At 44.4% G+C, this 27,573-nt stretch overlaps 1 protein-coding gene across 1 annotated transcript in view; it reads right to left on the bottom strand.

Annotated features, from left to right (window-relative positions):
* TMEM163 (transmembrane protein 163) overlaps nucleotides 1-27,293 on the bottom strand; it is a 237,086-nt gene extending 209,793 nt beyond the window's left edge. The window contains exons 1-2 of the mRNA XM_036320248.1: nucleotides 26,580-27,293; nucleotides 20,880-20,999 (exon numbers count right to left, since the gene is read on the bottom strand). Coding sequence (XP_036176141.1) covers nucleotides 20,880-20,999; nucleotides 26,580-26,775 — 316 coding nt within the window. The 5' untranslated portion in view covers nucleotides 26,776-27,293. The remainder of the gene's footprint in view (nucleotides 1-20,879; nucleotides 21,000-26,579) is intronic.
* Nucleotides 27,294-27,573: the final 280 nt, after the last annotated feature.

The following is a 27,573-nucleotide window of genomic DNA, read 5'->3' as shown; positions in this document are numbered from 1 at the left end:
AAAATAAACTACTGGAATTCTTAGTAAAATTACATGTATTCAGGTTAACTAAGGAGAATTGACATCTTTTTATATTGCCTTCCCAATCATGAACACAGGATTTCTCCCTTTATTCAAATTTTTTTAAAAAACTTTTACTATTAAGGAACTGTTCTGATTTATTCCTTTTAGTTTGTTACTATAAGAAATGGTAATTTTTGATGGAATCTTTAGGGTTTTCTATGTACAGTATCATGTCATCTGTGAATAATGACAGTTTTATGTCTTCTTTTCCAATTTGGATACCTTTTAGCTCTTCTTGTCTAATTGTTATGGCTAGCACTTCCAGGTCTATGTTGAACAGGAGTGGTGAAAATGGGCATCTCTGTCTCGTTTCTGTTCTTAGGTGAAATGGTTTTAGTTTTTGCCCATTGAGTATGATGTTGACTATAGGTTTGTCACATAAGGCTTTTATTATGTTGAGGTATGATCCTTCTATTCCCATTTTGCTGAGGTTTTTTATCAAGAAAGGGTGTTGGATTTTGTCAAATGCTTTTTCTGCATCAATTGATATGACTATGTGATTTTTATCTCTCAACTTGTTTATGTGAAAAATTATTAGATTTAATAAATGAATTCGGCAATGTAGCAGAATACAAAATTAATGCCAAGAAATCTATGGCATTTTTATACATGAATAGTGAACTTACAGAAAGAGATTAAAAAAACAATCCCATTTACCATCGCATCAAAAAAAGTAAAATGCCTAGGAATAAACTTAACCAATGAGGTTAAAGACCTGTACTCAGAAAACTACAGGACACTGAAAAAAGAGATAGAGGAAGACATAAACAGATGGGAGAACCTCCCGTGTTCATGGATTGGTACAATCAACATCATTAAAATGTCCATACTACCCAAAGCAATCTACAGATTCAATGTACTCCCCATTAAAATACCAACGGCATATTTCACAGACCTAGAACAAACTCTCCAAAAATTCATCTGGAATAAAAAAGACCTCGAATAGCTGCAGCAATCCTGAGAAAGAAGAACAAAGTAGGAGGGATCTCAATACCAGATATCAAGCTGTATTTCAAAGCCACTATTCTCAAAACTGCCTGGTACTGGCACAAAAACAGACATGTAGACCAATGGAATAGAATAGAGAACCCAGAAATTGACCCAAACCACTATGCTCAATTAATATTCGACAAAGGAGGCAAGAACATACAGTGGAGTCAATACAGTCTCTTCCATAAATGGTGTTGGGAATATTGGACAGATACATGCAAAAAAATGAAACTAGACCACAACTTACACCATACACAAAAATAAACTCAAAATGGATAAAGGACTTAAATGTAAGACAGGAAACCATAAAAATTCTAGAGGAATGCACAGGCAGCAAAATCTCAGACATATGACGAAGCAATTTCTTTACCGACACAACTCCTAGGGCATTGGAAACTAAAGAGAAAATAAACAAATGGAGCTACATCAAAATAAAAAGCTACTGCACAGCAAATAAACCATCAACAAAACAACGAGAAAGCCCACTCCATGGGAGAACATATCTGCCAATGTTATCAGTAAGGGTTTAACCTCCAACATTTACAGGGAACTCATACAACTTAACAAAAGGAAAACAAACAACCCAGTAAAAAAAAATGGGCAATGGACCTAAATAGATACTTTTTGAAAGAGGACATAAGAAAGGCCAAGAGACATATGAAAACATGCTCAAAGTCACTAATCATCCGAGAGATGCAAATCAAAATGACAATGAGGTACCATCTCACACCTGTCAGACTGGCTATCATCAGCAAATCAACAAGTGACAAGTACTGGAGAGGATGTGGAAAAAAAGGAACACTTGTGCACTGCTGGTGGGAATGCAGACTGGTGCAGCCACTATGGAAGACAGTATGGAGTTTCCTCAAAAAACTAAAAATGGAACTCCCATTTGACCCTGTGATCCCACTTCTAGGAATATATCCTAATGTTCATAACAGCACAATTTGCAATAGCTAAGATTTGGAAATAGCCTAAGTGCCCATCAGCAGACGCGTGGATTAGAAAACTGTGGTATATCTACACAATGGAATACTACACTGCTATAAAAAAAAGAAGGAATTCTTACCATTGGCAACAGCATGGATGGGACTAGAGAGCATTATGCTAAGCAAAATAAGCCAGTCAGAAGAAGATAAATATCACATGATCTCACTCATTTGTGGAATATAATGAACAACATAAACTGATAAACAAAAACAGAGACAGAGAAACACCAAACAAACCGTCAAACCTCAGAGGGAAGGCAGGGGAGGGTGGGCAGGGGTGGTAAGAAATCAACCAAAGGACGTTTATGCATGCATATGAGCCTAACCAATGGACATAGACAGTAGGGGGGTGAGGGCATGTACTGGGGGGTGGGAGTGACTGGAGAAAGGTCAATGGGGGCAAAGGGAGACATATGGAATACTTTAAACAATAAAGAATTTTTTTAAAAGGAATGGTATTGTTATGAAAATTAAAATGTATACTTCTGTATTGCCTTTGTATAAGAACACAACTGATTTTTTTAAACTTCTACCCATCCAAACAGCAACCTTGCTAAAATTTCTTATTTCTTCTAATAGGGTCTGCAGAATCCCTTGTCATTTCTACATAGAGTAGACTATCCTATCTAGTAAAGAGGGAATATGCTAGTTGACCCTCACACCATCGCAAAGATGGCTGCACCCACAGCCAATAAGGAGGGAATATGCTAATCGACTGCCATGCCCTCAAAGATGGTGGCACCCACAGCCAATAAGGAGGGAATATGCTAACTGACTGCCATGCCCTCAAAGATGGCGGCACCCAGTCCCCTCATCCCCCCAGCCACCCAGGGCTTCCCAAGGCTCAGGTAACCAGGGCCGGCCAAGGCTTGTGCTGCTGGCAGTGGCAGCAGCAGAGGTGTGATGGGGTGTTGCCTGTTGCCACCGAGGGCTCCCGGACTGTGAGAGGGGGCAGGCTGGGCTGAGGGACCCCTCCAGTGCATGAATTTTCATGCACCAGGCCTCTAGTAATATTTATAAGTAGTGATTGTTACTTTTCCCTCTCTGATCCATATATAGGGTGTCCAAAAAAAAAAATGTATACACACTTTGAATGGTTACAAAATCAGTGTCAGTTAAACCTGAAAAGGAGTGAAAATAAAGTGAGTTATCAGCTGTTAAAGTGTGTATACATTTTCTGGGGATGCCCTATAGTTTTATTTCTTTTTCTTGTCTTACTGTACTGACAAGGACATCAAGAATACCATTGAGGACAAGTGATAACAGCAGGCATTCTCATCTTCATTTCAGATTAAAAGGGACTATTTCTAATATTTACCACTTATAATTATTGACATTTTAGATACCCTTTGTCAGGTCAGAACAATTCCCTTCTTAGTTTGCTAAAAGTTTTTATCTTGCCTTGAATTTTCTCAAATGCTTTTGTATACCTATTAAGATGCTATGGTTTTTTCCTTTTAACCTATGAGCATGACGAATTACCTAATAAATATTCTAATTGTACCTTCCTTGCATTCCTAAAATAAACACAACATGGTTATTTACTGTTTTGCTTGTTGCATAAACAGATTCAGTTTTTTAATATCTTAAGATATTTGCATCTATATTCATGAGTGATACTGATCTATAAATTCTTCTCTATTGTCACTGGTCTGTGCATCAAAGTAGTACTAGTTGCAAAGAGCAGCTCTCCTTTGTGTGTAGGACACAGAACTTATGATTGAGATTACTGAATCCTTGAATATGCACAAAAGCACCTATAAAACCATGCTGGCCGAGATCAGAGTCCTCACCCTCAGCATTATTCTTTGTTGTGTGGGACTGTTCTATGCGCTACAGGATGTGTAGCAGCATCCCTGGCCTCTGCCAAGCAGATGCTAGTAAGCACCCATATCCCTAGTTGTGACAACCAAAAATGTGTCCCAGTGCTGCCAGATGTTCCCGGTAAATAAAAGGGGGGAAGGGCTGCGAATCAAACCTGGGTCAGAACCACTGGCCTAGATTAACATTTTTAAATTTAAATCAGGCACACTGGGTCATTTTTATCCTTAAATTAATCATGGCAGGTTATTATTCTAGGTAATTATACATTTCAACCTAAGCTTTCACATGTATATACATTAACTGTTAATAATAGTCTTATTTCCTAAAATTTATTACTGATTATGCCCCCCATTAATTTCTGATTACTTCTAATTCATTCCTTTTCTTTTTTGATCAGTCTTATCAGAGGTAAGCCTATTTGATTAGTCTTAATAGCTTTTAGTTATTGAATTCTACTGTGTCTTTTTCTCTTTCAGGAATTTGTACTTTTAAATGTATTGTTTTCTTTCTTCCACCTATCTTGGGTTTACTATTTTTCTGTTTCTTAGCCTCTGGTTTTAGACAGTTTTGCTCATCAATTTTCAGTTTATCGTTTTCTTTTAAGTTCTAAATATGTTTCAATATTTAATATACTAGTAACTGTCCCCCTTGAGATACTCAAATGTATTGTTTCATTTCCAAACATACACTGGGACATGTAAGGGTATTTTAGCTGCATTTTACTTCAAATCATTTTCAAATGCATTGTGAACAGAGAACATTATCTGTAAAGTATAGATTCTTAGTAATTTGATGAGTCTTGCTTCGTGACCATAGAAGTGGTTACCTTTCGTAATTGTTCCATGACGCTAAACCATACTTGTTGGCTGCATGGTTCTATGTTGACCTACTGGGTAGGGTTTTTTAAATTGAAAGTTACAAACAACTAGTGAGGCATAGCATCAATTTGATAGGTTGTGACCAGAACTTTTTAAAATTAAAGAGAATAGAAATTATCCTACTACACATTTTTTTCCTATTTTAAAAACTCTTGACATCATGTTACTCACAATGAACAGAATGATACAGTTCAATGGCAGCAGCTTTTAAATTTCTTAGTAGGACAAAAACAATCATGTTGCATCATATAATGAAAAGTGGCTTAGCTATGATGACATGATATATATTAAACATATATATGTGTGTGTATATATATATATTTACACACATAAGCTCAGCAATATTAGGCCACATGTTTTATTACAAATAGCAGTCAAACATAGTTGCAAAACACTAATTCCATAAGTCAAATCTTCAATGTCTTCACTAATTTTTTCTTTTTTCATTTATCAACTAGTAAAAGAAGCGCATTGAAGTCTACTATTATGATTATGATTTGTCAATTTCTACCTATAATCTCATCAATTTTGGTTGGATGCTTTGGAACTTTGGTTGGTGCATACACATTCACAAATTGTTTTGTCTTCTGGATGAATTGAACATTTTGTTTATATAGTAACCACCCTTTATGCCTAATAATGCTTTTTGTCTCTAATTCTCTTTTTTCTGATTAAGATAGCTACACTAACTTTCTTTGTTCATATTGCCAGATATTATCTCTTTCTATCCCTATATCTAAGCCATTCTGTAACCTTATGTTTTAAATTGATCTCCTATTAACAGCACACAGCTAGATTTTTAAAATCCACTCTGATTTTTTACCTATTTAATCCACTTATACTTTTTAAGTTACAGACAGTCCCAAACTTACAACAGTTAGACGCAATGACTTTTTTACTTTATGATGGTTCGAAAGTGATACACATTCAGTGAAAACTGTACTTTGAATTTTTATCTTTTCCTGGGCTAGTGATATGCAGTGTGACTCTTTCATGATGCTGGGCAGTGACAGGTAGTCGCAGCTACCACTCAGCAATGCAATCACAAGGGTAAACAACTGCTACTCTACAATACTGCCAGCATTTTTGGATGTTTTGTGTTTTCCCATCCCATCATGCCCACAAAACGCCCATCTGCGTCTCCTGTTTCTAATGAGAAAAAAAGAAGGCAATTACTTTGAGATCAAACTCAAGATAACTACCAAACTATGGGATAATGTGAGTGTTCTGTGCACATTTAAGGTAGGCTAGGCTAAGCTCTGGTGTTCAGTAGGTTAGGTGTATTAAATGCATTTTCCACTTAGGATATTATCAAATTACGATGTGTTTTTTTGTGATGTAACTCCCACTTGTGAGTCAAGAGATATCAGTAGTTTGGCTATCATCAACAAATCAACAAACGACAAGTGCTGGAGAGGGTGTGGAGAAAAAGGAACACTCGTGCACTGCTGGTGGGAGTGCAAACTGGTGCAGCCACTATGGAAGACAGTATGGAGTTTCCTCAAAAAACTGAAAATGGAACTCCCATTTGACCCTGTGATCCCACTTCTAGGAATATATCCCAAGAAACCAGAAACACCAATCAGAAAGGATATATGCACCCCTATGTTCATAGCAGCACAATTCACCATAGCTAAGATCTGGAAACAGCCTAAGTGCCCATCTGTAGATGAATGGATTAGAAAACTGTGGTACATCTACACGATGGAATACTATGCTGCTGTAAAAAGGAAGGAACTCTTACCATTTGCAACGTCATGGATGGAACTGGAGAGCATTATGCTAAGTGAAATAAGCCAGTCAATGAAGGAAAAACATCACATGATCTCACTCATTCATGGATAATAGAGACCATTATAAACTTTTGAACAATAATAGATACAGAGGCAAGCTGTCTCAAACAGATTGTCAAACTGCAGCGGGAAGGCCGGGGAGGGTTGGGGGGCAGGAGGGAGAGGGGTAAGAGATCAACCAAAGGACTTGTATGCATGCATATAAGCATAACCAATGGACATAAGACACTGGGGGATAGGGGAGGCTAGGGGACTGTCAAGGGCGGGGGGGAAGGGGGGAGGACACATATGTAATACCCTTTGTAATACTTTAAGCAATAAAAAAAGAAAGAAAGAAATATCAGTAGTAACATGCTTGGATTTTGTTGTAAGTTTTATTTTTCACTTTCTATGCTGTGTGTGTGTGTGTGTGTGCCATTTTTTTCACTCCTCCTGCTCTCTACTAAATAAGGTAGGTTTCCTAATTCTTTTTTTCCCTCAATTCTAAAACAGTCCCAGACACCTAAAATCACTGACTCTCCTCCACTTTATCCCTTCTTTGCTTTTGGAATTCTTATTAACTTCCACTGGAGCTTTTCCTATCTTCCATGTGTCTCAGATACACAATATGAAAGAGGAGCAACACTTTGTGTAACATTGTTCTGTTTGATAGTTTCAGAAAAATATGGGAGAATAGTTCCTCACGTTTACTTTTGCTGCCTCTAAAAAAATCACTAAACTTAAAATAGAGGGAAGATTTTTTTAAACCCATTAGGAAAAGGAAATGGAAGAGGCAACAAAAACTATTTTTAGAAGCTAGACAACATATGGGCAAGTGGCAATTGATTTAACAGACTCCAGAAAGCAGCCGTGTGAGAGCGAAAAGGCCACCTCTCCTATCAGAAAATTAGAGGCTTACTCTCTGGAGGAGGTGCCACATCTCTTGTTTGAGGAGCTCCAGACTCAGCTGAAGCTGGGAAAACCAAACAAAATGGCAAATCAAGGTAAGAGTTTCAAACAGAACGCTGGGATTCCAGTCCTCTCCCCAACTCAGTTCCCAAAGTTCAAGCAGCCACGTGTTCATCCTTCGGGCAGAAGATCAGAAGGTCCTCCCCTGGGCAGCCTGGTCAGCTCAAGAGGAAGGATCTGGAGTATGAAACTGGAATCTACCCAACAAAACGGTCTAACCTAAAGCAAAGGCCACCCACATGCTAAGCGCTCCAGTCAACTTTTTATACCCACTCTTAATACGAGCAGCCTATCAAAAACCAACACTCACGGGATTCCTCCCTAACATCAACAATGAACCCAAGGCCCACAGAAAAGGGGAAAAGCACTGGGAAGAAAACAACACAAGAAACAAAAATGATTTTTTAGCTGTTGCTAATATTTCCTCAGAAATATAAGAATTTATCATTTTAGGCCTAGCTGGGTGGCTTAGTTGGTTAGAGTATCGTTCCAATACGCCAAGGTTGCAGGTTCAATCTCAGGTCAGGGCACATACAAGAAGCAATCAGTGAATGCATAAACAAGTAAAACAATAAATTGATGTTTTTCTCTCCCTCTTTCCCTCACTCCCTCTCCCTCTCCCTTACTCTCTATCTATAAATAAATAAATAAAATAAAAATAAAAAATTTAAAAATTGATTGATCTCAGAGAGAGAAAGGGAGGGAAGGAGGGGGGAAGGGAAGGAGAGAAGTGGGAGAGAGAGAGAGACATCGATGTGAGAGCAAAACATCAATTGCCTCCTGCATGCACCCAACTAGAGACTGAACCCACAACTTGGGTGTGTGCCCTGAAGGGAATTGAACCTGCCACCTTCTGTACAGGATGATGCTCCAACCAAATGAGCCACATCAGGGCCAGAGCAAAGAAAAGGTCATTTTAAAGGATCAATAAAACAAGAGTTGGATGATTTTTCAAAGGAACATTCAGACAATTAAAAAGAAACTTGACAATATAAATGAAAAGCTCAACAGAAAGGTAGAAAGATAAGGGAAATTGAGATTTAAGTAAATACATGGGTGGCAAAAGTAGGTTTGAACTCAATTACCTTAGGAGGCAGTGGGGCTACCCAAGCAGGTCACTGAAATTCAGGTTTGTTTACTGATTTTCAAAGACTACATGAATGTGTAAATAATGAAGGCCGGCAATTTGAGCACTTAAGAGATTGCACCTAAGTACACTGTGCCACTGTGCTATTCTTTTGAGTTAATAAAGCTATTGTAATAATCATAACTGGCATGTCTTTCCACATGAACAACTGTAAACCTACTTTTGCCCACCCCTGTATATATAAAGGAAATTCCCTAGGAAGTAGAAGGGAAAAGAGAAGTATAGAAAGCAGGGACATGCACATATAGATGAAAAAGACCCCATCACAGCAAGTCTCGTACAAAGGATTTGTATTTAGAATAGTTTAGGGCTCTAATAGAACACTAGAAATAAGAATACAATGGAGCAAAACCCTCAAAACTCTTAAGGAACATTATTTCCTACTGAGAATTTTCAATATCACCATTTTTTTTTAATTTTTTTTATTATTTTGTTTAATTAAATCTTTATTGTTCAGATTATTACATTTGTTCCTCTTTTTTCCCCCCCATAACTCCCCTCCTCCCAGTTCCCGCCCCACCCTCCGCCCTCACTCCCCACCCACTGTCCTCATCCATAGGTGCATGATTTTTGTCCAGTCTCTTCCCGCATCTCCCACACCCCTTTCCCTCCCTAAGAATAGTCAGTCCATTCTCTTTCTATGTCCCTGATTCTATTATAATCACCAGTTCATTCTGTTCATCAGATTATTTATTCACTTGATTCTTAGATTCACTTGTTGATAGATGCATATTTGTTGTTCATAATTTGTATCTTTACCTTTTTCTTCCTCTTCCTCTTCTTAAAGGATATCTTTCAGCATTTCATATAATCCTGGTTTGGTGGTGATGAACTCCTTTAGCTTTTCCTTATCTGTGAAGCTCTTTATCTGACCTTCAATTCTGAATGATAGCTTTGCTGGATAAAGTAATCTTGGTTGTAGGTTCTTGGTATTCATCACTTTGAATATTTCTTGCCACTCCCTTCTGGCCTGCAAAGTTTCTGTTGAGAAATCAGCTGACAGTCGTATGGGTATTCCCTTGTAGGTAGCTGAGTTTCTTTCTCTTGCTGTTTTTAAGATTCTCTCTTTATCTTTTGCTCTTGGCATTTTAATGATGATGTGTCTTGGTGTGGTCCTCTTTGGATTCCTTTTGTTTGGGGTTCTCCGCGCTTCTTGGACCTGTAAGTCCATTTCTTTCACCAGGTGGGGGAAGTTTTATGTCATTATTTCTTCAAATAGGTTTTCAATATCTTGCTCTCTCTCATCTTCTGGCACCCCTATAATTCTGATGTTGGTACGCTTGAAGCTGTCCCAGAGGCTCCTTACACTATCCTCGCATTTTTGGATTCTTTTTTCATTTTGCTTTTCTGGTTGGGTGTTTTTTGCTTCCTCGCATCTCAAATCATTGACTTGATTCTTGCGCTCCTCTGGTCTGCTGTCGGGAGTCTGTATAATATTCGTTATTTCAGTCCGTGTATGCTTAATTTCTAGTTGGTTCCCCAATATAACATCGAGGGTCTCATTAGTTTTCTTGTAGATCTCATTAAGTTTATCGGCGGCTTCTAAACAGTTCTTGAGAGACCTTAAAAGTGTGGTTCTGAACTCTATATCTTCCATTGACAATTTTGTCCTGTTTCTTTGTCTCTGCATTTTGTTATGCTTCCTTGGTGCACCCCCTAGTGGTCTTTGTGCGCAGTCTTATAGTTAAACCTTGATTGTTGTAGCTAATACCAGGGAGGGTTTGACCTCCAGGCCAAGTGGCTATGAGAATCAGCTGTGTCTGCAGTGAGAGAACTTCTGTCCTCTAGGGAGGTGCTAATCTAGCCTTTGCCTGAGGCTATCTGGCAAATGCCTCTGTGCAGGGCTTGGGCGGGGCGGGTCGCACAGGATCAACAGGGTGGGCCGGAGAGAGCAGTTATGGCGGCTCTCAGCCCTGTCCCCAGGGGCTCTGCCTCTCTGAGTCCCAGCACCCACTGCAAACCTCGGAGAGAAAGCTGCACTTGCTCTGACCGAAGCCAGACAGTCCCGCTTCTCCCGTTTGAGTCTGGGTCACTAAAGACTCGCCTGTATCTGGAGCTCAGAGTCTGCGACTCCCTCCCGATTGAAAACGCCAACCGCGCCCTCCGCCGCCAGCCCACTCCGCGCACTCCACACCTCAGAATTTGACTTCAGCACTGCGTCTCCTCTGAGTGTCCGTATGCGTTTCTCTTTCCTCCTAGTTGTAGGACTTCCACTCAGCCAGCGTTCCTGTGGTTCTGGGTGATGTTCGTTCCATTTTTTAGTTTCCCTTTTGAAGTAGTTGTTCAAGGCAGCAAACTCCGGCGTTAACCTATGCCGCCATCTTGGTTCTCTGATGACTATCTCACCATTAATCGTCAAGACTATATTAAAGACATTGCAGGCTGGAAAGCTTCACCTACAATGTGGACTTTCCTAGGGAGCTAGAAAAAGATGTGTGTCCTCTTCCCACCCCCTCACCCCCACCCCCAACCACCACCACCCAAAGGCTATAAACCAGAGAAGAGAAAAGCCTCCTATCCAGAAATTCAGAAATCGGGGCCTCAGAGGGAATGAAGGGAATGCCCAGAAAGGTGGGGAAGAGCGAGCCCAGGATTGTAGAAAGGGCAGCCAGAACAAATTAGAAGACATCAATGGCTCCAAGAGAGATTTCTTCAAGAAGAAGCTAATGGAATTACCATGCATCTGAAATGCAACAGAGAAGTGGAGGTTGAAATAGAAATGCTGAATTTGAGTTTTGTAAGAAACAGAGTCTGAGAAAAGTTAACAGGAAGAAACAAAACGGGTATTAAAACCAGAGTAAATGAAAAATCGTGCAGGGAAGAAGTAATCATTCTTCACCATATGGCTCAATGAGCAAGTTTTATATAGTCATGCTAATGCCAAGCATAACTATTAGGCAAGGATGGAAATTCAGAAAGTCAGCATGTTTGTGGGGCCGGGAGGAGACTCGAAGAGTAAATTATCTCCTTTCATGATGGAAAGTCAAGAAATAATGCCTAAACTTAAAAAATATATACCAATAAATAGCATTAGAAAGTCCGTTGTCTCTACATATACAAGTAAATACAAGGATCAAGTAAGAGAGCTAAAGTTGTTGGGAGAGAGAGAATGGGGCGGTTGTTGTAGTTCTTAACTTTTAAAAAACTGCATCTGTATTTAGAGCTCAAAAAAAAATAGCAAAAATATATTTATCTGGTTATTTTACAGTTGCTCTTTTCAGTGTCTTTTCCTTTCATGTGTTTGATTTCTTTCTGATTACTCATATTAAACATACTTATTTTACAGATGTTGTTAGATGATTCTCTTACATTGAATTTGAGTTCTGACTGGATGACTCTCAGCTCTGGTGGGCCCTGTTCCCAGCAGCTCTCTCATGTTGGATTGTGAGCTCATCTCTGGGGGAGCTTCACCCATGGGGCACCTGCTGGGCTACAGCGAGGTTGTGCATGTGTTTCTTTCAGTTGCTCCAGGGGTATTTCCAACCTCAAATCACATGCACGTTAACATCTCAGGTTGGGGATTCCTAGGTCACATGGCCAGTGTAAACTCGTAAAGTGGATGCCATGGTGTCTCCTCCATCCTCCACCCGGACCTGGGCATTCACTCCCCCAGCTGCCAGGAGTGAGGGTGCTGATGGCTCACAGTTCACCCCTCTTCCAGAGCTGCTCTCTGCTGAGGGAAGCTTCCTCTCCCTGAGGCAGCCCACACGAATGACGGCTTTAGCCCCGTTGCATCATTCAATTGGACAATTCTAAAGGACTACCCCAGCCTCCACCTCCTACAGGACAAGCCTCCTAGTCAACAGCACTGAAGTTCAACTATCCCTCTGCCCAGTCCTGCTTCCCTTGCTTCCTTTCATGAATTATTCCCAAGAGTTTCCCCCAATAAACCTCTTGCAGTAAATTTCAGAGTCTCAGGGTCTACTTCCAAGGAAATCAACCTATGAAAATTCCAAACACAAATTTATATAGAGTCAGTCTCATGGTTGTGAATTCTAGTGTAAGGCTCCCCTACCCTCACTCCACACAGCTATGCTGAGGCAGACAAGCTTCCCCATCCTCCCCCTGGTCCAGTGGATGGGTTCGTTCTGGTCCACCTACCCATGAAAGGTAAAGTCCTCTAGTGAATTTACCTCATTCTGAGACCTTAGCCTCCTGCACCTGCCTGGCACTGGCCAAGGCCATTGCTATGGGCTGAACTGTGTTCCCTACAAAATGCATATGTTGAAGGCCTAACCCCAGGATCTCAGAATGTGACTGCTTGTGGAGATGGAGTGTTTAAAGAAGTAATTTAAAAGAGGTCATATTGGTGGGCCCTAATCCAGTAGGACTAGTGCCCTTATAAGAAGAGATTAGGATACAGACACACAGAAGGAAGACCATGTGAAGACGCAGAGCAGATGGCCATCTACAAGCCAAGGAGAGAGGCCTCAGAATGAAACCAGTCCTGCTGACACCTTGATCTGGACTCCAACCTGGAAATTAACTTCTGTCGTCTAAGCCTCCAGTCTGTGGTGCTTTGTTATGTGCAGCCGGAGCACACTTCTGCAGCCACAGTCCTTCCCTGTGTGGACAACGTAACCCAGGCCCCTCCTACTGACACCTGACACCAGCCACTGACACCTGACACCAGCCCCCCGCAGCCGCCGCCACCACCACCACCACCACCACCACCACCACCACCACCACCACCACCACCCTACCCCCGTGCTCCCACCCTGGGCAGTTCTAGCTTCTGCACTCATCTAATAGCTCTGATTTTCAGCTCATTCTTTGGGGGACAGAGATGACAGAGGCTACTGGTGACCTTGTACTATCCTATCTCTAACCATTCAATGATGTCCTTTCTTATGCACCCCTATGTGTCCAACTGGGGGAAGGGTCCATCAGGTTATCTACCTACCCTCTGCCCTGTCATTTGCTCTGACATCTCTAGAGTTCACCTTCCCACTAGACCTGAGCTCTCCAAGGGTGCAAATGGATTGTTCCACTTCCTGATGCCCTCTGCGATGCCTGGCACAGCAGCCTGGCCTTTACCAACAGGCACTAGCAATTGGATGAGCAAGTCACAAGCTGGAAGAAAGGACTGGCCCATAGGCAAGGAAGACAATGAAAAGTGAGAAACAGGTTCCTTTAAGGGGGGAAAGGACTCTCCCCCCTCCCTCTGGCTTCATCTGTGACTTTCAAATCTCAGTATCCCTACCTTGCAGCCCTCAGGACAGGGCACCAGTAAATAACCTCCTGGAAGAGAGCAGCTGCGCCAGAAATCCGCCTTCCAGAGGCAGTTCCCACGGGGCCCAGTCATTACAGGCTGGAACACCAGCAGCGCAGAAAACCCCTTCTTGTCCCACTGGCTAACCAACACAATTGGAAAGAGATACAGCAATAAGAGAAGGCCTCAGAATTTCCCACAGGGCCTTAGCAGACCCCAGGGGCACACGGGGAGGGGCCAGGACCCACCAGGCCTCAGGAGATGAGTCCAGCTGGGGCCCACTGCCCAGCTCGCGTCACTGCTCTGGCAGTGTGACAAGGACACCCCCGTGCTAATGCAGCCTGGCCACACTTTTAATTAAATGCTGTGTGCAGAATGCAGGGGAAGGGAGGCGGACAGGCAGGCCGCTGCAGAGACCCCGCCTCCACTCCCGCTAGAAACAGCAGCGCATTGTAAGCGTGAGACTCAGGAAGATGTGATCTCCTAACACTAGCTCACCCTTGTTTACTGTGCTTTTCCTGGTAACCTCCTGTAACTGACTCCCCCATCCCCACATCTTTAGTCTTTAGCTGAAGGTGGTATTAAAAGTGATGGCTTCCAAGTTACTCGGGCTTGCTGTGTCTCTCCTATGTATACAGGAGGTATACATGTTATTAAATATTTATTTATTTGTTTTCTCCTGCTAATCTGTCTTATGTCAGTTTGATTATTAGACAAGCCAGAAGAACCTTGAAGGGTAAAGGAAAAATTTTCCTCTGCCACACATTCATTCAAACCTCAAAATGAGCCGGAATGCATTTTCCTAAATCATTCTAACAAAGACATTAATGATATTAAAATTTTGAGTTTTGAAACAGAACTTGTGTTCCCTTTCTAGCTTCATTATTAAAACAGATTTTTAAAAGGTTTGTTCATAACAGAATTGTCATTTTCTGTGCTGCCTACCGATTACAAACAGAAGCAATTTTAAAACCAAAATAGGGATCTCTCTGAAATATTCAATATGTATTACCATCAGCATTTGGACAGGTCCATGCCGCAGTCTTTTCGCAGCAAGGGTTCAGGAATCTGGGAAGGGACTGACGCATAAATGGATACACTAGACAAGAAATATAAATTGGGAAGGCATGGGGAGCCAGGCGGAGGCCTCACCCTCTAGTGAAGTGGGCTCTCTGAATGTCCGAACCCACGCTTTTTATTCACACATTTTGCCTTTTAGCAAAGCAAACACACATATCAAAGGTAAAGTTTGGTAAACAGTAAAAGATTATCAGGTTAGGGGAACTGCCTTTGGCTGTTCAGCCAGTAACAGATAATAATATGCAGATTTTCAACCCTGCTGAATATAGAAACACATCAGCCTTCTGGAACTTCTCACATTTATGATGACCTGCTGGTCTTAGCCTCCAGCAGGTCCAAAATCATGATATTACCAAGTAATATAAAAAATAGTTTACATTCCTTTCAAAGAACATATTCCTTTCAAAATACTTCCAAATCACAAACTTTGATAGTTCACCTAATTTTTCAAACTACACCAGACACATGAATGTCAACATATATAACTGATTTAGCACAGAGAACTCAGTAATACTGACCAAAGTTAGTTTTATCATTAGGTCTTTTAGAAGCTACTAATTTGAAGGAACAGCATACCTGATTACCTGGAAACTTATACAAAGTGAAGGGAAACAGTCTTTATTTGCAATGTAGACACTATGTTAAAATATGAAATCTTATTCCTCATAAGTTTCAGATACAAGTGAGGCTTTAAGGAACTGCTTGCACTGCTATCCTGCCCAAGTCTACTATGTGATTGATGTCACTGTGAGGTTTTATGGCTGACGTGATTTCACCTCTACCACCTGGCTCACCTGAACAGTGTGAATCAGTCAAAAACCCTGCATGCTCTCTTGTGCTTGAATAAATTCTAAATACTCTGAACACACCCTAGCCAGTTTGGCACAGTAATAAAGTGTTGGCCTGCAGGAAAAAAAAAAAAAAAAATGAAATCTTTCTAGCTGACTGAAAAAATGAGGCATCCCCAAACTTATATACATCCATAACCCTCATTCCCAAACATGCAAGAGACAACAGCATTTCTTCAGAAGATGCTCAGCTACAAATCAGTATCTATGATTGCAGAGAAATGGCCGGTGAGACGATAAAGACAGGAATTCTGACTGATCCCAGCAGTTACAGCTCTAAGACACCACCCCTGGCGAGAGAATGGCCATAAGGATGATCCAGTTGTCTCAGAAATATTTCAATGGTTTATAAAATAAATCAGACCGAGGCCTGGCGTTAAAATCACGGGTACTTATAATTTTGATATGATTTATAGCCTTAGTTTTAAAAATCATTGCTTCCCCCTGCACATTTCACAGACCTTAGTCTTTCCCCTTGAAAATCACTAACCCTTGAGACAAAACTGACCAAAGTTAGTTTTATGGTTCCAAGGTCTGAGCCTCTGCCAGCTCCTGAGCCCTAAGGTGAAAGGACCCCCTCAGCTACCTCCCCACCAAACCAGACAGAGGGGCACGGAAGCTGATCCCAGAGCTGTCCTCAAGACCTGAAGAAATTATGTACTACCCTTACCTCACTTTCCACCAATCGGCTCCTAACATGTCCCCTGACCCCCAATCCATGGTGCCCTGTGATTTTGCCCTACATGACCTGTTAGTTACCGGCCATTCGGGAGCCAGGTCTTTTAGAGCACAAGCTCACCTAACTCCAGATTACTGTGCTCAACTACTTCAATACATGCTCCCGATCCTAATAAAGTCCTTCCTCCACTGTAAACTTGCTCAGGCATCATCTTTTGACCAATGCACGCAGGCAAATGGACTCACACACTGGGGTCTGGTAACAGTACCTAAACAAAACTTTCAAGTTTATTCCTGAGAAATTTTTTCTAAATTATTTTCCTTCCACCTACCAAAAAAAAAAAAAAGGTTTTTAAAATATATCTCAGTTAACTCATTTAACAATCTTGAGTACTGCATGCTTTTCCAGCCCCCAGGGAGATGGTAAACGACGCAGCAGTGGCAAGAAGTCGTGGTGATAAACATGATCTCTTCACCATGATTACCAGTCCTGCCAACACAGGCTCGTATGGGCACACTCTCCAAAGACTTCTGTGCCCTCTCAAACATGGGCATGTCAGGATTCTGTAGCAATTCTCTTTGAAAATATTAACTGAGTCAGCCTGACCATTTCATTTCATCCCATCTCTCCGTCAACCACCTCCTCGAAGAATAAGACTGGGGCTCCTTCTGACACTTTTTAAAGAACACACTTGCTATTTCTGAAACATAAAACTTTTGTTTAGATTGTAATTTAAAAATAACTTCAGCCCTAACCGGTTTGGCTCAGTGGATAGAGCATCGGCCTGCAGACTCAAGGGTCCCAGGTTCGATTCTGGTCAAGGGCATGTACCTTGGTTGCAGGCACATCCCCAGTGGGGAGTGTGCAGGAGGCAGCTGATCAATGGTTCTCTCTCATCAATGTTTCTAACTCTCTATCCCTCTCCCTTCCTCTCTGTAAAAAATCAATAAAATATATTTTTAAAAAAATAGTAACTTCAAAAGTCAACTTACATTGTTTAATCCCTACTGATTTTCTTTTCATTTGAAACTATGAAAAGGATTGCACAAAAGTGTGTCAACATGTAAAAGACGCTTTAGAAAGGATTTTAAATATTTGATATTATTCATACATTTAGGAAACTAAAGGATAAAACCAACAACCCTAACAACACAACCAGAGACCACCCTGAGGGTTTTAAATATGAAACACACACAAAATATAGCTACGCCATATAGATGGAGTAAGGGAGCTGCCTTACTCTAAGCTGCCTGGTGAGGCTGCCAAGGTGACCGTGCTTCCAATGTCTGGCCGCCCTTTGCTCTCCTCCTATTATTACTATTAATACCTAACTAATGGTGATGCTAACAAATGTACGACAGAAAACAACTAAGATCACGACATTATTTGCCAATGCCAACATTTTAGAGGCAAGAAGTTAGAGTATTTGACTTAAATACGATGGACAAAAAAAGGGGGGGCACATACTCAACCTAATAAGCTCAGGGAAGGCCTACATGCAGGGCTTACAAACTCAGAGACCAAAAGTAACCACACAGGATGGTCCGAACATAAAAATTCCTGAATAAAAGCTAATCACTGCAGTAATAATGTCCAAGGTCTGTAGCTTCCTTGACAAAGGACGGTCTTTATCTTAAGTGAGCCTATTGTCTTTTTTGCATCTAAGATAAGATAACATATCTTTGAAATGTCAGAGTAATCCCTTTTTTCCAGACCCACCAGGGGCACCCACAACACCAGAGCAGAGAGGATAGAACCCCTCATTGTTATCTTGTTGCCCACATACCACCTCTATGTTATGTTAACTACTCTGTACCCACAAATGTGTGTGCCTCTTGGGTTACTCTTTATTCATCTCAGATATTTCCCCACTTTGTATCCCCCCACCTCCCTAATCTACCACCAGTGAATTTCATCTACCTCCCCCCATCACCATTACCTGCCTCCTTTGATTCTAATATCCTATATAATAAAAGCCTAATATACTAAGTGTCTGGATGTCCAGTCAGCTGTTCAACCAATCAAAGCGTAATATGCTAATGATATGCTAAGGCCGCTCAACCACTCGCTATGATGTGCACTGACCACCAGGGGGGCAGATGCTCTGGTCCAACTGGTAGTTTAGCTTGCTGCTGCGGTCTGGCCAATCAGGACTGAGCAAATCGGGCCGGACATGCCCTGGAGCCTTCCTGCAGTCCCTCCCTGGCTGGCCAACCTCCCGCATCTCTCCCCACCCCAATTGTGCCCCAGTGGGGTCCCTCGGCCTGGCCTGCACCCTCTCACAATCCAGGACCCCTCGGGGGATGTCAGAGAGCTGGTTTCGGCCCCATCACACAGGCCAGGCCGAGGGACCCCACTGGTTCATGAATTTGTGCACCAGGCCTGTAGTATAAAATAAGCTATAAAACTGCCATTCTTCAAGGCATTTTCTCAATCCCTTGAGATTTTGCTTCCTGGCAATTGTTTTCAGATTGGCTCAAATAACTTTTATAAGACTTTTTCTTAGGCTGGATGTTCTTGTCAACAATACTTGCTGCAACAAAGAGGTAAAATCATTTTAAAAAGAAAAAAATCCTTTTATAGCCAAAACCGGTTTGGCTCAGTGGATAGAGCGTCGGCCTGCGGACTGAAAGGTCCCGGGTTCGATTCCGGTCAAGGGCATGTACCTTGGTTGCGGGCACATCCCCAGTGGGGAATGTGCAGGAGGCAGCTGATCGATGTTTCCCTCTCATCGATGTTTCTAGCTCTCTGTCTCTCTCCCTTCCTCTCTGTAAAAAATCAATAAAATATATTAAAAAAAAAAAATCCTTTTACAAAGCAACATTCTAATTCCATATGTATTATGCAATAGTCTTTTCCTAATTAAAGGAAATGGAACAAAATTTTCAAGATAACCCAACTGACCAGGCATAACATGTGAAACCAAAATTTCCTCACAATTTTTCCCTATTTTGAGATTAAGTACATCAAATGTAGTATTATTCTCCCAAAGGAAGGACTTACTCAATATTTCTTCACATTCAGGTCCCCATTCAAACACCCACACCATAAAATGGTAACAGCTCTATTAGGCACAGGGACACATCTGAATGACTGTTATTCTGTTTGCAAACCACCTCCCTTCATTCCATTCCTCTTTCCTTACATATGTAAATTACGGTGTCTGATGGAGCCTGCCAACAGCCACCACAACCAAATTATCCTCTAGGGACCTCAGTCGGGCTTGTTATTCTTGTTTCAGCAGGAAAAAGGGAGGAGAGGAAGAAGCAGCTATTTTCAGGAATTATAATTCCTCTTGATTAGATTTCTGGCTCACAGCTAAATGTTTATACCCTGAAATGCATTACCTGCTGCTTCTAAATGTTTGGCTTTTATTGAGAGCCAAGATATGGCACCTACAATGTTTCTAATATAAATTGCTTCAAGTAATATATGCCTAGTTTTGCCGGGAGCATTTGGTCAAATTCTAATATGCCCCCTAGGGAGCCAACACCAACTTCCAGCAGCAGGTCTAACGGTGCAAAATAGAATTTTAAACAACACAGAGCCCTATCTTCCAGAGGGCACAGTCCTTTTCTCTCCTACTCTGAGGGTTGTCACATGATTCACTTTGTCTACTTATCACTCAGAATATAGATCTTTCTAATAAGGCAATGAACAAATCACAAAATACATCCCCCCCCCACCGCCCCCCACCCACCCAGCATTAAAAAAACACTGGCTTCTACCAGGGTTGAGCTGAAGCTGAATGTCATAGCTTACGCTTGGGAATCATTGCCCGATCAATAAGAATAAGTAGCACGTGCCCATTTCCATAGGCTGCAAACGTCAGCTGAGAAGCATGTCAGAGGCTTCCTAACCTGCCAGACAGGACTATCCAGAGGTGGAAAGTGTGCAGTTATCTTCGTGTTTCTTGACTGTAATCAATGTTTTTGTTTCTGTGGCCACTGAAAGCTTGAAAGAGGGCCCTCTCATTTTTCTTTCATGAAAATATGTGCCCATGATTTTATCCCAAACCTTACCCAGATATAACTAGGGAGAAAGGAAAGGATGTACTGCAATTTGCACTCATCGGATTGCATTAGCTCAAAATAAGAATCTCAAGGATACACACTTGTCACATCAGCCAAAGCTGCAGGCAGCCACCAGGAGAATACTAGTTCCCTGTCCGACTGGCAGCTGGGATCGACTTCTACAAACCTACAACGGAAGAGAGCAAGCCTCCATTTCTTCTTCTTCACCACGTCTTCCCTCCTCAGAGGAGAGAGGCCATTTTTCTAATTTATAAGCACCCTGACTATCCACTCATCCCCCCAAAATTTCCTCATCAATAATAGTCAACTAAAAGCAAAAGCACACCCACAGGAGTCAGAGAATGAGACAGGCAGCCCGGGCACATCACTGATGGGCATGGCTCCCGCTACTCACTGAAGGCAGCCACGGCCAGGGCCAACGTCACGACGATGGAGAACCAGGAGACCCACAAGGCCTTCTTCCTGTAGTTCTGGGCTTCGTGAGGTTTCAGCCGAGTGCTGCTTTCTAGCAAGCCTGACAGAAAGAAGGCGAAACGGAAGTTAGGCGTTTCCTTATTAAGAAACCCACAGCCAGAGCTACACTTTCTTATACACTACCTTGTCTTGGTTGCAAAGAAAACCAAATTCTCAGTCAAGCATTCAACATCAAAGGAGCTATGACACCATCTCTGGCTAGACAGCTGCTCACATAGCTCTCACAGGCAGGGCAGCCTCCTCACCAAGCTCCAAACTGAGGGCCCTGGGGCCGCGATGTGGTTCTACAATTAGGAGAGTTCGCCTGGAAGTCGGGCTTTCCGGCACCCCTTGAGAAGACCAGAGGCTCTGGCAATGCCCGGCCTGCGTGGCTGCAGAGTAACAGCAGCTGTCTCCTTTACCGGGGCCCTGCAGACCCCACCACGCTCTAACCTGCTGATGAAGCAGCCATCCCCCAGCCCTTGGGTTAACTAGCTTGGCTCACACAGGTGCTGCTCCCTCTAACAGCTCCCTTTCGGTAGGAAAACAATACCAATAGCCCACATTTAGTGAGCCATTCAGGCTCCTCAGCTGTGGGCATTGATCTGCATTGATCCACCTGCACAGCCCCAACTGGTGCGCTGGGTTTTGCCCAAAGCAGTAAGTCATGGGATACAATGCTCGCGTTGCGCCCTCCATGACGATTCACAGGAGAAGGACCATTTCTCTCTAACCGCCACCACCCAGAGCCGCCAGACCGAAATTATATGCCACTTTTCTTCTCTCCTCTTTCTGCTTGATAGTATCTATCCCTTTGTCTCAACCATATGTCGAAAAATTCATAGAATATTAAAGTGCAGTAAATCTGCTATAGCTGGAGGTAGCTTTCCAGATAGGTCATGTGTAAGAAAGGTTTGCTTTTTGTTTAGGCTATCAACATTGACAGTCCTTGACAACAGAAAGTCGTGGCTCCCAGGAGATGCCCAAGCATCAACTGCCTGGAGTGGGAGACTGAAACACCTTCAGTATGATCCCAATTTACATTTTTTTCTTCTCCTTTGAAAACAGATCATATATGGCACATCTTGGTTACAAAGAAAACCAAATTCTCGGTCAAGCATTCGACATAAAAGGAGCTTATGGCACCATCTCTGGCTAGACAGCTGCTCACATAGCTCTCACAGGCAGGGCAGCCTCGTCACCAAGCTCCAAAAGATTAAGAAATTGATAGTCAAAGCTTAGGCGCTGTTTGTAAACTAGTGTACAGTGTGCGACATGTCACACGTATGCATCCTGTAAAGGGCATCATCTTACTAGACTTAGTGAGTGGGTACCACACTAAGCCACCAGTTGTCAAAAAAATAACACAAAAAACTATGTCCTGTTAAAAATTATAGCGAAGACCCTGTTAAAACATCTCAGCTCCATTTACTTCCAAGACTCAAGCACCCTGAACAAGTTCTGAACAAAACAAGAGGAAATATCGAGAGGTTGCTCAGTGAGCCCAGTTTACAGCTCAGAGATTTTGAAATAATTGAAACCTGTGGACTTACATCAGATCAAAAGATAAATAAGATTGCTAAAGGCACGTTTAAACACAATCTCCATCATCTCACAGTAAGTACCTCCCCAAACCTTCCTTAACAAATGAATGAACTTGGATGGAAAACAGAAAAACCTCTTACGAAATTCTACCCTAGGAACAAGGGATTTCAAAGTAAAATCTCTTTGTCTACTTCTTTCTGTCCCTTTGTCTGCATCCTCTCCAGCTGCCAAAAACACCCTATTCTCATGTTCAAATATAATCACCCTTTGTCCAGTTAAAGCCACAACCTAGAAAGAGCACGCCCCACACACTCCCAATAATTTATTTCCCTTTTCCCAAATGATATAAAAATCTTCCTTTCATCTTGGAAAATTGATTTTCAGAAGGGAAGCTGTAATATTTAAGTAATGACTCAAACAAGCAGTTAATTTGCTGGGTATTTTGACAGCAACCATCTCAAGAGGTTTATCTACTGGGGGTAAAAGCAAGTAGATTTAACGTTCTAAGAGAAACACAATGATCGGCGTTTTCTATCCTGCCACATGGCATTTTTCCTTCCAAAGTCAGCAGTTCTCAACAATATGACTGACCATGTAGACCAATCTACATGCCGCACCCCTCAGGGGGCCAGCACGGCCATGAAGGGGTTTGGGATCACAGCCCACATAGGCTAGAATGCCCTGCTAAGGGGAGGCACATCTTCTTAACAGTAGGACGGTGGTTCTTCCCCTGATCTGATCCTGTGTGTAACTCCCCCATGAGATTTTTTAAATTAAAAAACTGCAGTAAGCCCTAACCGGTTTGGCTCAGTGGATAGAGCGTTGGCCTGCGGACAGAAGGGTCCCAGGTTCAATTCTGGTCAAGGGCATGTACCTTGGTTGCGGGCACATCCCCAAGAGGGGGTGTGCAGGAGGCAGCTGATCGATGTTTCTCTCTCTCATCGATGTTTCTCTCTATCCCTCTCCCTTCCTCTCTGTAAATAATCAATAAAATATATTTTAATAAATAAATAAATAACTGCAGTAAATGTGCTGGGAAGACTGTCCCTGAAGGGAGGAACTTACCCATTTCTATCCAACCTTGGTTATTTCCTACTAGTTTTCCTCTCTAAAAACATAGCCAATACCAAGAATGGAAAACTTTCTACTCCTCAAAAGGACATGGAGCTTAATTACCTACAAAGACCCAACTCATAAATGGCCTGCACACAGGTGCCTCTATTTCTGCTCCCATGTTGGCTGCATGTACACTTGAAAGCCACGGAGGTGTCATGAGAATTTCTGTTTTCAGGAAGCTGTGCTTCCAAAGTAGGAAAAAAGGCAGCACAGCCTAGAAAGCCAAGGCAGGCCTCAGGTAGTTGGCCTCCACATTCAGATTTCTAATCTCACTCCAATTTCACATATTTGCAATCTGGGCCAGGCAACAGTAAGCATTAAGTTGTATTAATGAAGGACTGTATTATTATTTAAGGGGGGGAGGGGAATACAAATGTATGTGGGGAGGTTGAAGCTATCAGTACTTCCATGCTAGTATGAATTCGTTCCAATTGCTTTCTCCTAAAGACTTGGTCATGCTTGGATTCTCTAAAGGGGAAATTCATTGGCTGGGAAGGTAGTGGGAAATGCTGAGGCAAGGCTGGGCCCTAAGGCTTGGAGCAGAACCATGGGAAAACATTTGTGGAGAGAAGAGTGGATATTAAAAGGGAGAGAGTGAAAACACCTATGACAAATGTGGCCTATAATTTGTGTATTTAGTCCCTAAAGGTCTCAGACCACAGAGCTCTTGCTCCCTGAACTACAAGACTCAGCCAAATGGCACTGCAGTTACTGACACTGTGAGCTAGCTAGGTTTCTGGAGCCAGCCCACATCACTAGGGAAAAATGCCTCCAAATTCCCAAAACACTAGATTATAAAGCAAGCCTTTGATCTGAGTTAGAAGCAGTCTGCAACAGGGTCCTGATAGCTCAGAAGAAAGCTAGGACAAGAGAGAAAGCCAAACATGGGTACACATCCAGGGTACCCAACCCTCACATGCCTTACTTGGGCCTGGAAGCACGCAAGCCAGGCATGATGGAGAGATGCACAGCAGGCAATTGCTAAGGCTCCTTTCTCCCCAGATCCTCTCACCATCAGGAAGAAGGCAGCAACAACCATTCCCAAGGGATGCAAAAATCAATATTGGAAAGATGGGGCCCCATAAGAAAAAAATAACACAAACACAAAATATTATAAACCTGCTCAGGTAACCTTCTTCTTTATTTAATAAAGATGACTCATTCGTCCTTAACTCTTTGCTGTCAGGAATAGGTTAAACAAAAGAATGTCACACTATCAGCTTTCAATGCCAGGAAGTACTGGGTCTTTGGGAGACAGGGTTCGTCCTAACAGAGAGGCTGTGTGTGGTATGCAAAGCTTTCACAAAGTAACAGTTTATGAACAGTGAATGCTTTCACACTATAACATAATGGAAAATGAAATTCAGTAGACCCGTGGAAAATAGCCTTAAGAACAAATTCAGATGGGCTTTTTACAGTTGAGCGTGGACTACAAAATGATGCTAAGTATCAACTCACCCTAGCACTTTCTGCCCTCCCATCATTTAATGGGGTGGGGAGAACTAGGCCAGCCAGCTCTTGCAGATGACCTGCAATGCTACAGAAATAAACCCAGCTCAGACTTGTCTTTCTTCACTACCAAATTTGTAAATACTACCAAGTTCGTTGCAGAGGGAAAGGTAATCAACACCACCTATAACAAAACTGACAGGTCCTGTTGGGTGCTCGGTGCCTGTGATGTCACCCATCACCAACTCGAAAATAACAGTCAGTCCTGTGAGAATCCCACCAGAAACTGCCACACGGGTGCCGAGCTCTGTGCAACCTGAGCGGCTCCAGTTCTCGCCGCGCTCCCGGCCTGTTCAGCCTGTGCTCAGGGAACTGCCGTTTCCATGTCATTCTATTTCCCCGGCTTATGGTTTAACATTTCTAACAGGGAAGAGATCGTGCATCTGCACACTAAACCGGAATAAAAATGTACAGGAGATACTAAGAATAGGACAGAAACCTGCTAAGATAAAAATATAAAAACCCGCCACAGCCAACAAAAATCAGGCGTCCAAGAAAACGGGGGGAAGTGGCGAGGAGCCCGGCTCCCCGGGAAGGGCCTGGCGGCAGGAATCCCGCTTCGGCCACTGGCGGGTTTTCACAGAACCACTGGACCCATTTGAGCGGGTCGATTTGGACTTGGATTCGGTGACAAGCAGAAAAAATACAGACGTGGCCAAGAACAGGGCTTCGAGCGGAAAGAAACGAGGGAGGGAGAGAAAGAGGGATGGAGGAGAGAGACGCGGGAATGCACAGGGGAGTCTCCCCGGTTTCATGCGGGCAACTCGAAGGGGTTTCGGCTGTCCGTGGGGAGGTGGGGTTTGGCCTCCCGGGAAAGGGGCCTTTGGGAGGTCCGGGGCCAGTGCCTTGGGAGCGATCTTGAAGGAGGTGGGCACGGCGCTCTGGGAACCACCGGGTTTCGGTGCATTCATTCATCCAGGTGAGGTTGGTAGCCCAAACCCAGGTGTCACAGCCTCTGCCCTCACCCCCGGACTCCTCACGGTAAACGGGGTCCCCGGTAAATGAAGGTCGGGGCCTCCCGACTCCCCTTGGCAGGGGCGGGCGGCCCGGCGGCCGCTAAGGGACTCTTCCAGGCTCACCCCGCAGAGGGAAGTCATCCCGGAGCCCGCGAAGTCGGAGGGGCTGGGGCGGAGGACGCACCGGGCGCAGGTGCCTCCCAGCGGAGAGGGGACTGCCGTCCCCAGGGGCGCTCAGCTCCAAAAGCAAAAAACCGCCTCCCGCAAACTTTTCCAGGGGGCGCGGAGGGGCAGGGGCCGGGGCCGGCCGAGAGGAGGGCGCGGGCTCCTGAGGGTTTCCCCTGGAGGCAGCCGGTCCCCGGGTTCCGAGGCGGCACCGCCCGGGGAGGTGGGGCTGCTGTTCTCTGCTCCCCGCTCCTTCGCTGGGAGGTCCCTGCTCGGCGCCCAACCCAACCCGGGAGCGGGGAGCGGGGAGCTGCCGGGGGCAGGGGCCGGGGACCGGGCGGCGCGCTCACCTCGGTCCTCCAGCCCGTCGTTGAACTGGCCGCTCTGGCTGATCCGCAGCTGCTGCCCCTCCTCGGGCTGCGGCGGCTCGCGCGCTGGGGGGCTCAGCGGGCCGGGGGCAGCGGCCAAGGGCGCGTGGCCCCGGGTCCGTGGCGGGGCGACGGGGCCCGGAGGGCTGCGGCGCTCGCTGCCCGCTGCCGTCTCCATGGCGCGGGGCTGCGGATCCCAGCGGCGGCGAGGAGAGCGGCGGGGATTCTAGCCAAAAGTGCGGGGCTCGGAGGCTGTGAGCCGGCGGAGGGACGGACGGACGGACAGCGCCGGCAGGGAGGGAGGCGGCGCCGCGAGTGTGGAGGTGCGCCGGCTGCAGGGGCGGGGGTGCCGGGAGCCGCGCGCCCGTGGCCGGGGCCGCGGAGTGGCTGCCGCGCTCCGCCCCCTGGGGCAGGTGCCGCGGCGGGGACCCGCCCCGAGGCCCCGGAGCCGAACCCGCGCGCCGAGACCGTGTGGACGGAAGGATTCGGCGGGCCAGTCGCGCCCGGGAACTACGGGGGCGCACCGGCCGGGCCTAGCGAGGGGGTGACGGGAGCCCTGCTCCGCTCGCGCCGCGTGCCCGGAGGGGAACCCCCGGCCCGGTTTCCCCTGCCGTCCGGGAAGCCCGCGGCCGCGCTCGGGCCGGAGGGCGGGCGGCGCCCTAATTTGGCATCTCTCCCCGCTGGAACCGCACGGGCGCAGGGGCGGGGCTGAGTTCCGCCTGGGCTGCCGTCCTCGCCGCCCATCCCGGGAAAACCAGGTTCACCTGCTCCCGAGCCGTCGGCCCGGCTTCCCTGGAGGCTTTGATTGCCCTCCCAGCCCCTCCTTTCAGCACCAACATAGGGGGCCGAGCAGCCTTGGATCACTCGGCTCTAGGAAATGTTTGGGTCCCCAGGCTCCCCACGGCGACTCTCCTTGGGCCTTTGTCCCAGCCAGCCCCCCCCCCCCCCCACCCCCGGCTGGCTGTGTTCCCTCTGA

Source organism: Myotis myotis, unplaced genomic scaffold (assembly GCF_014108235.1).
Source record: "Myotis myotis isolate mMyoMyo1 unplaced genomic scaffold, mMyoMyo1.p scaffold_m19_p_8, whole genome shotgun sequence".
In the NCBI taxonomy this organism is placed as follows: Eukaryota; Metazoa; Chordata; class Mammalia; order Chiroptera; family Vespertilionidae; genus Myotis; species Myotis myotis.
The sequence above is the reverse complement of the archived record's forward strand: the minus strand, read 5'-3'. Positions and strand labels throughout refer to the sequence as shown.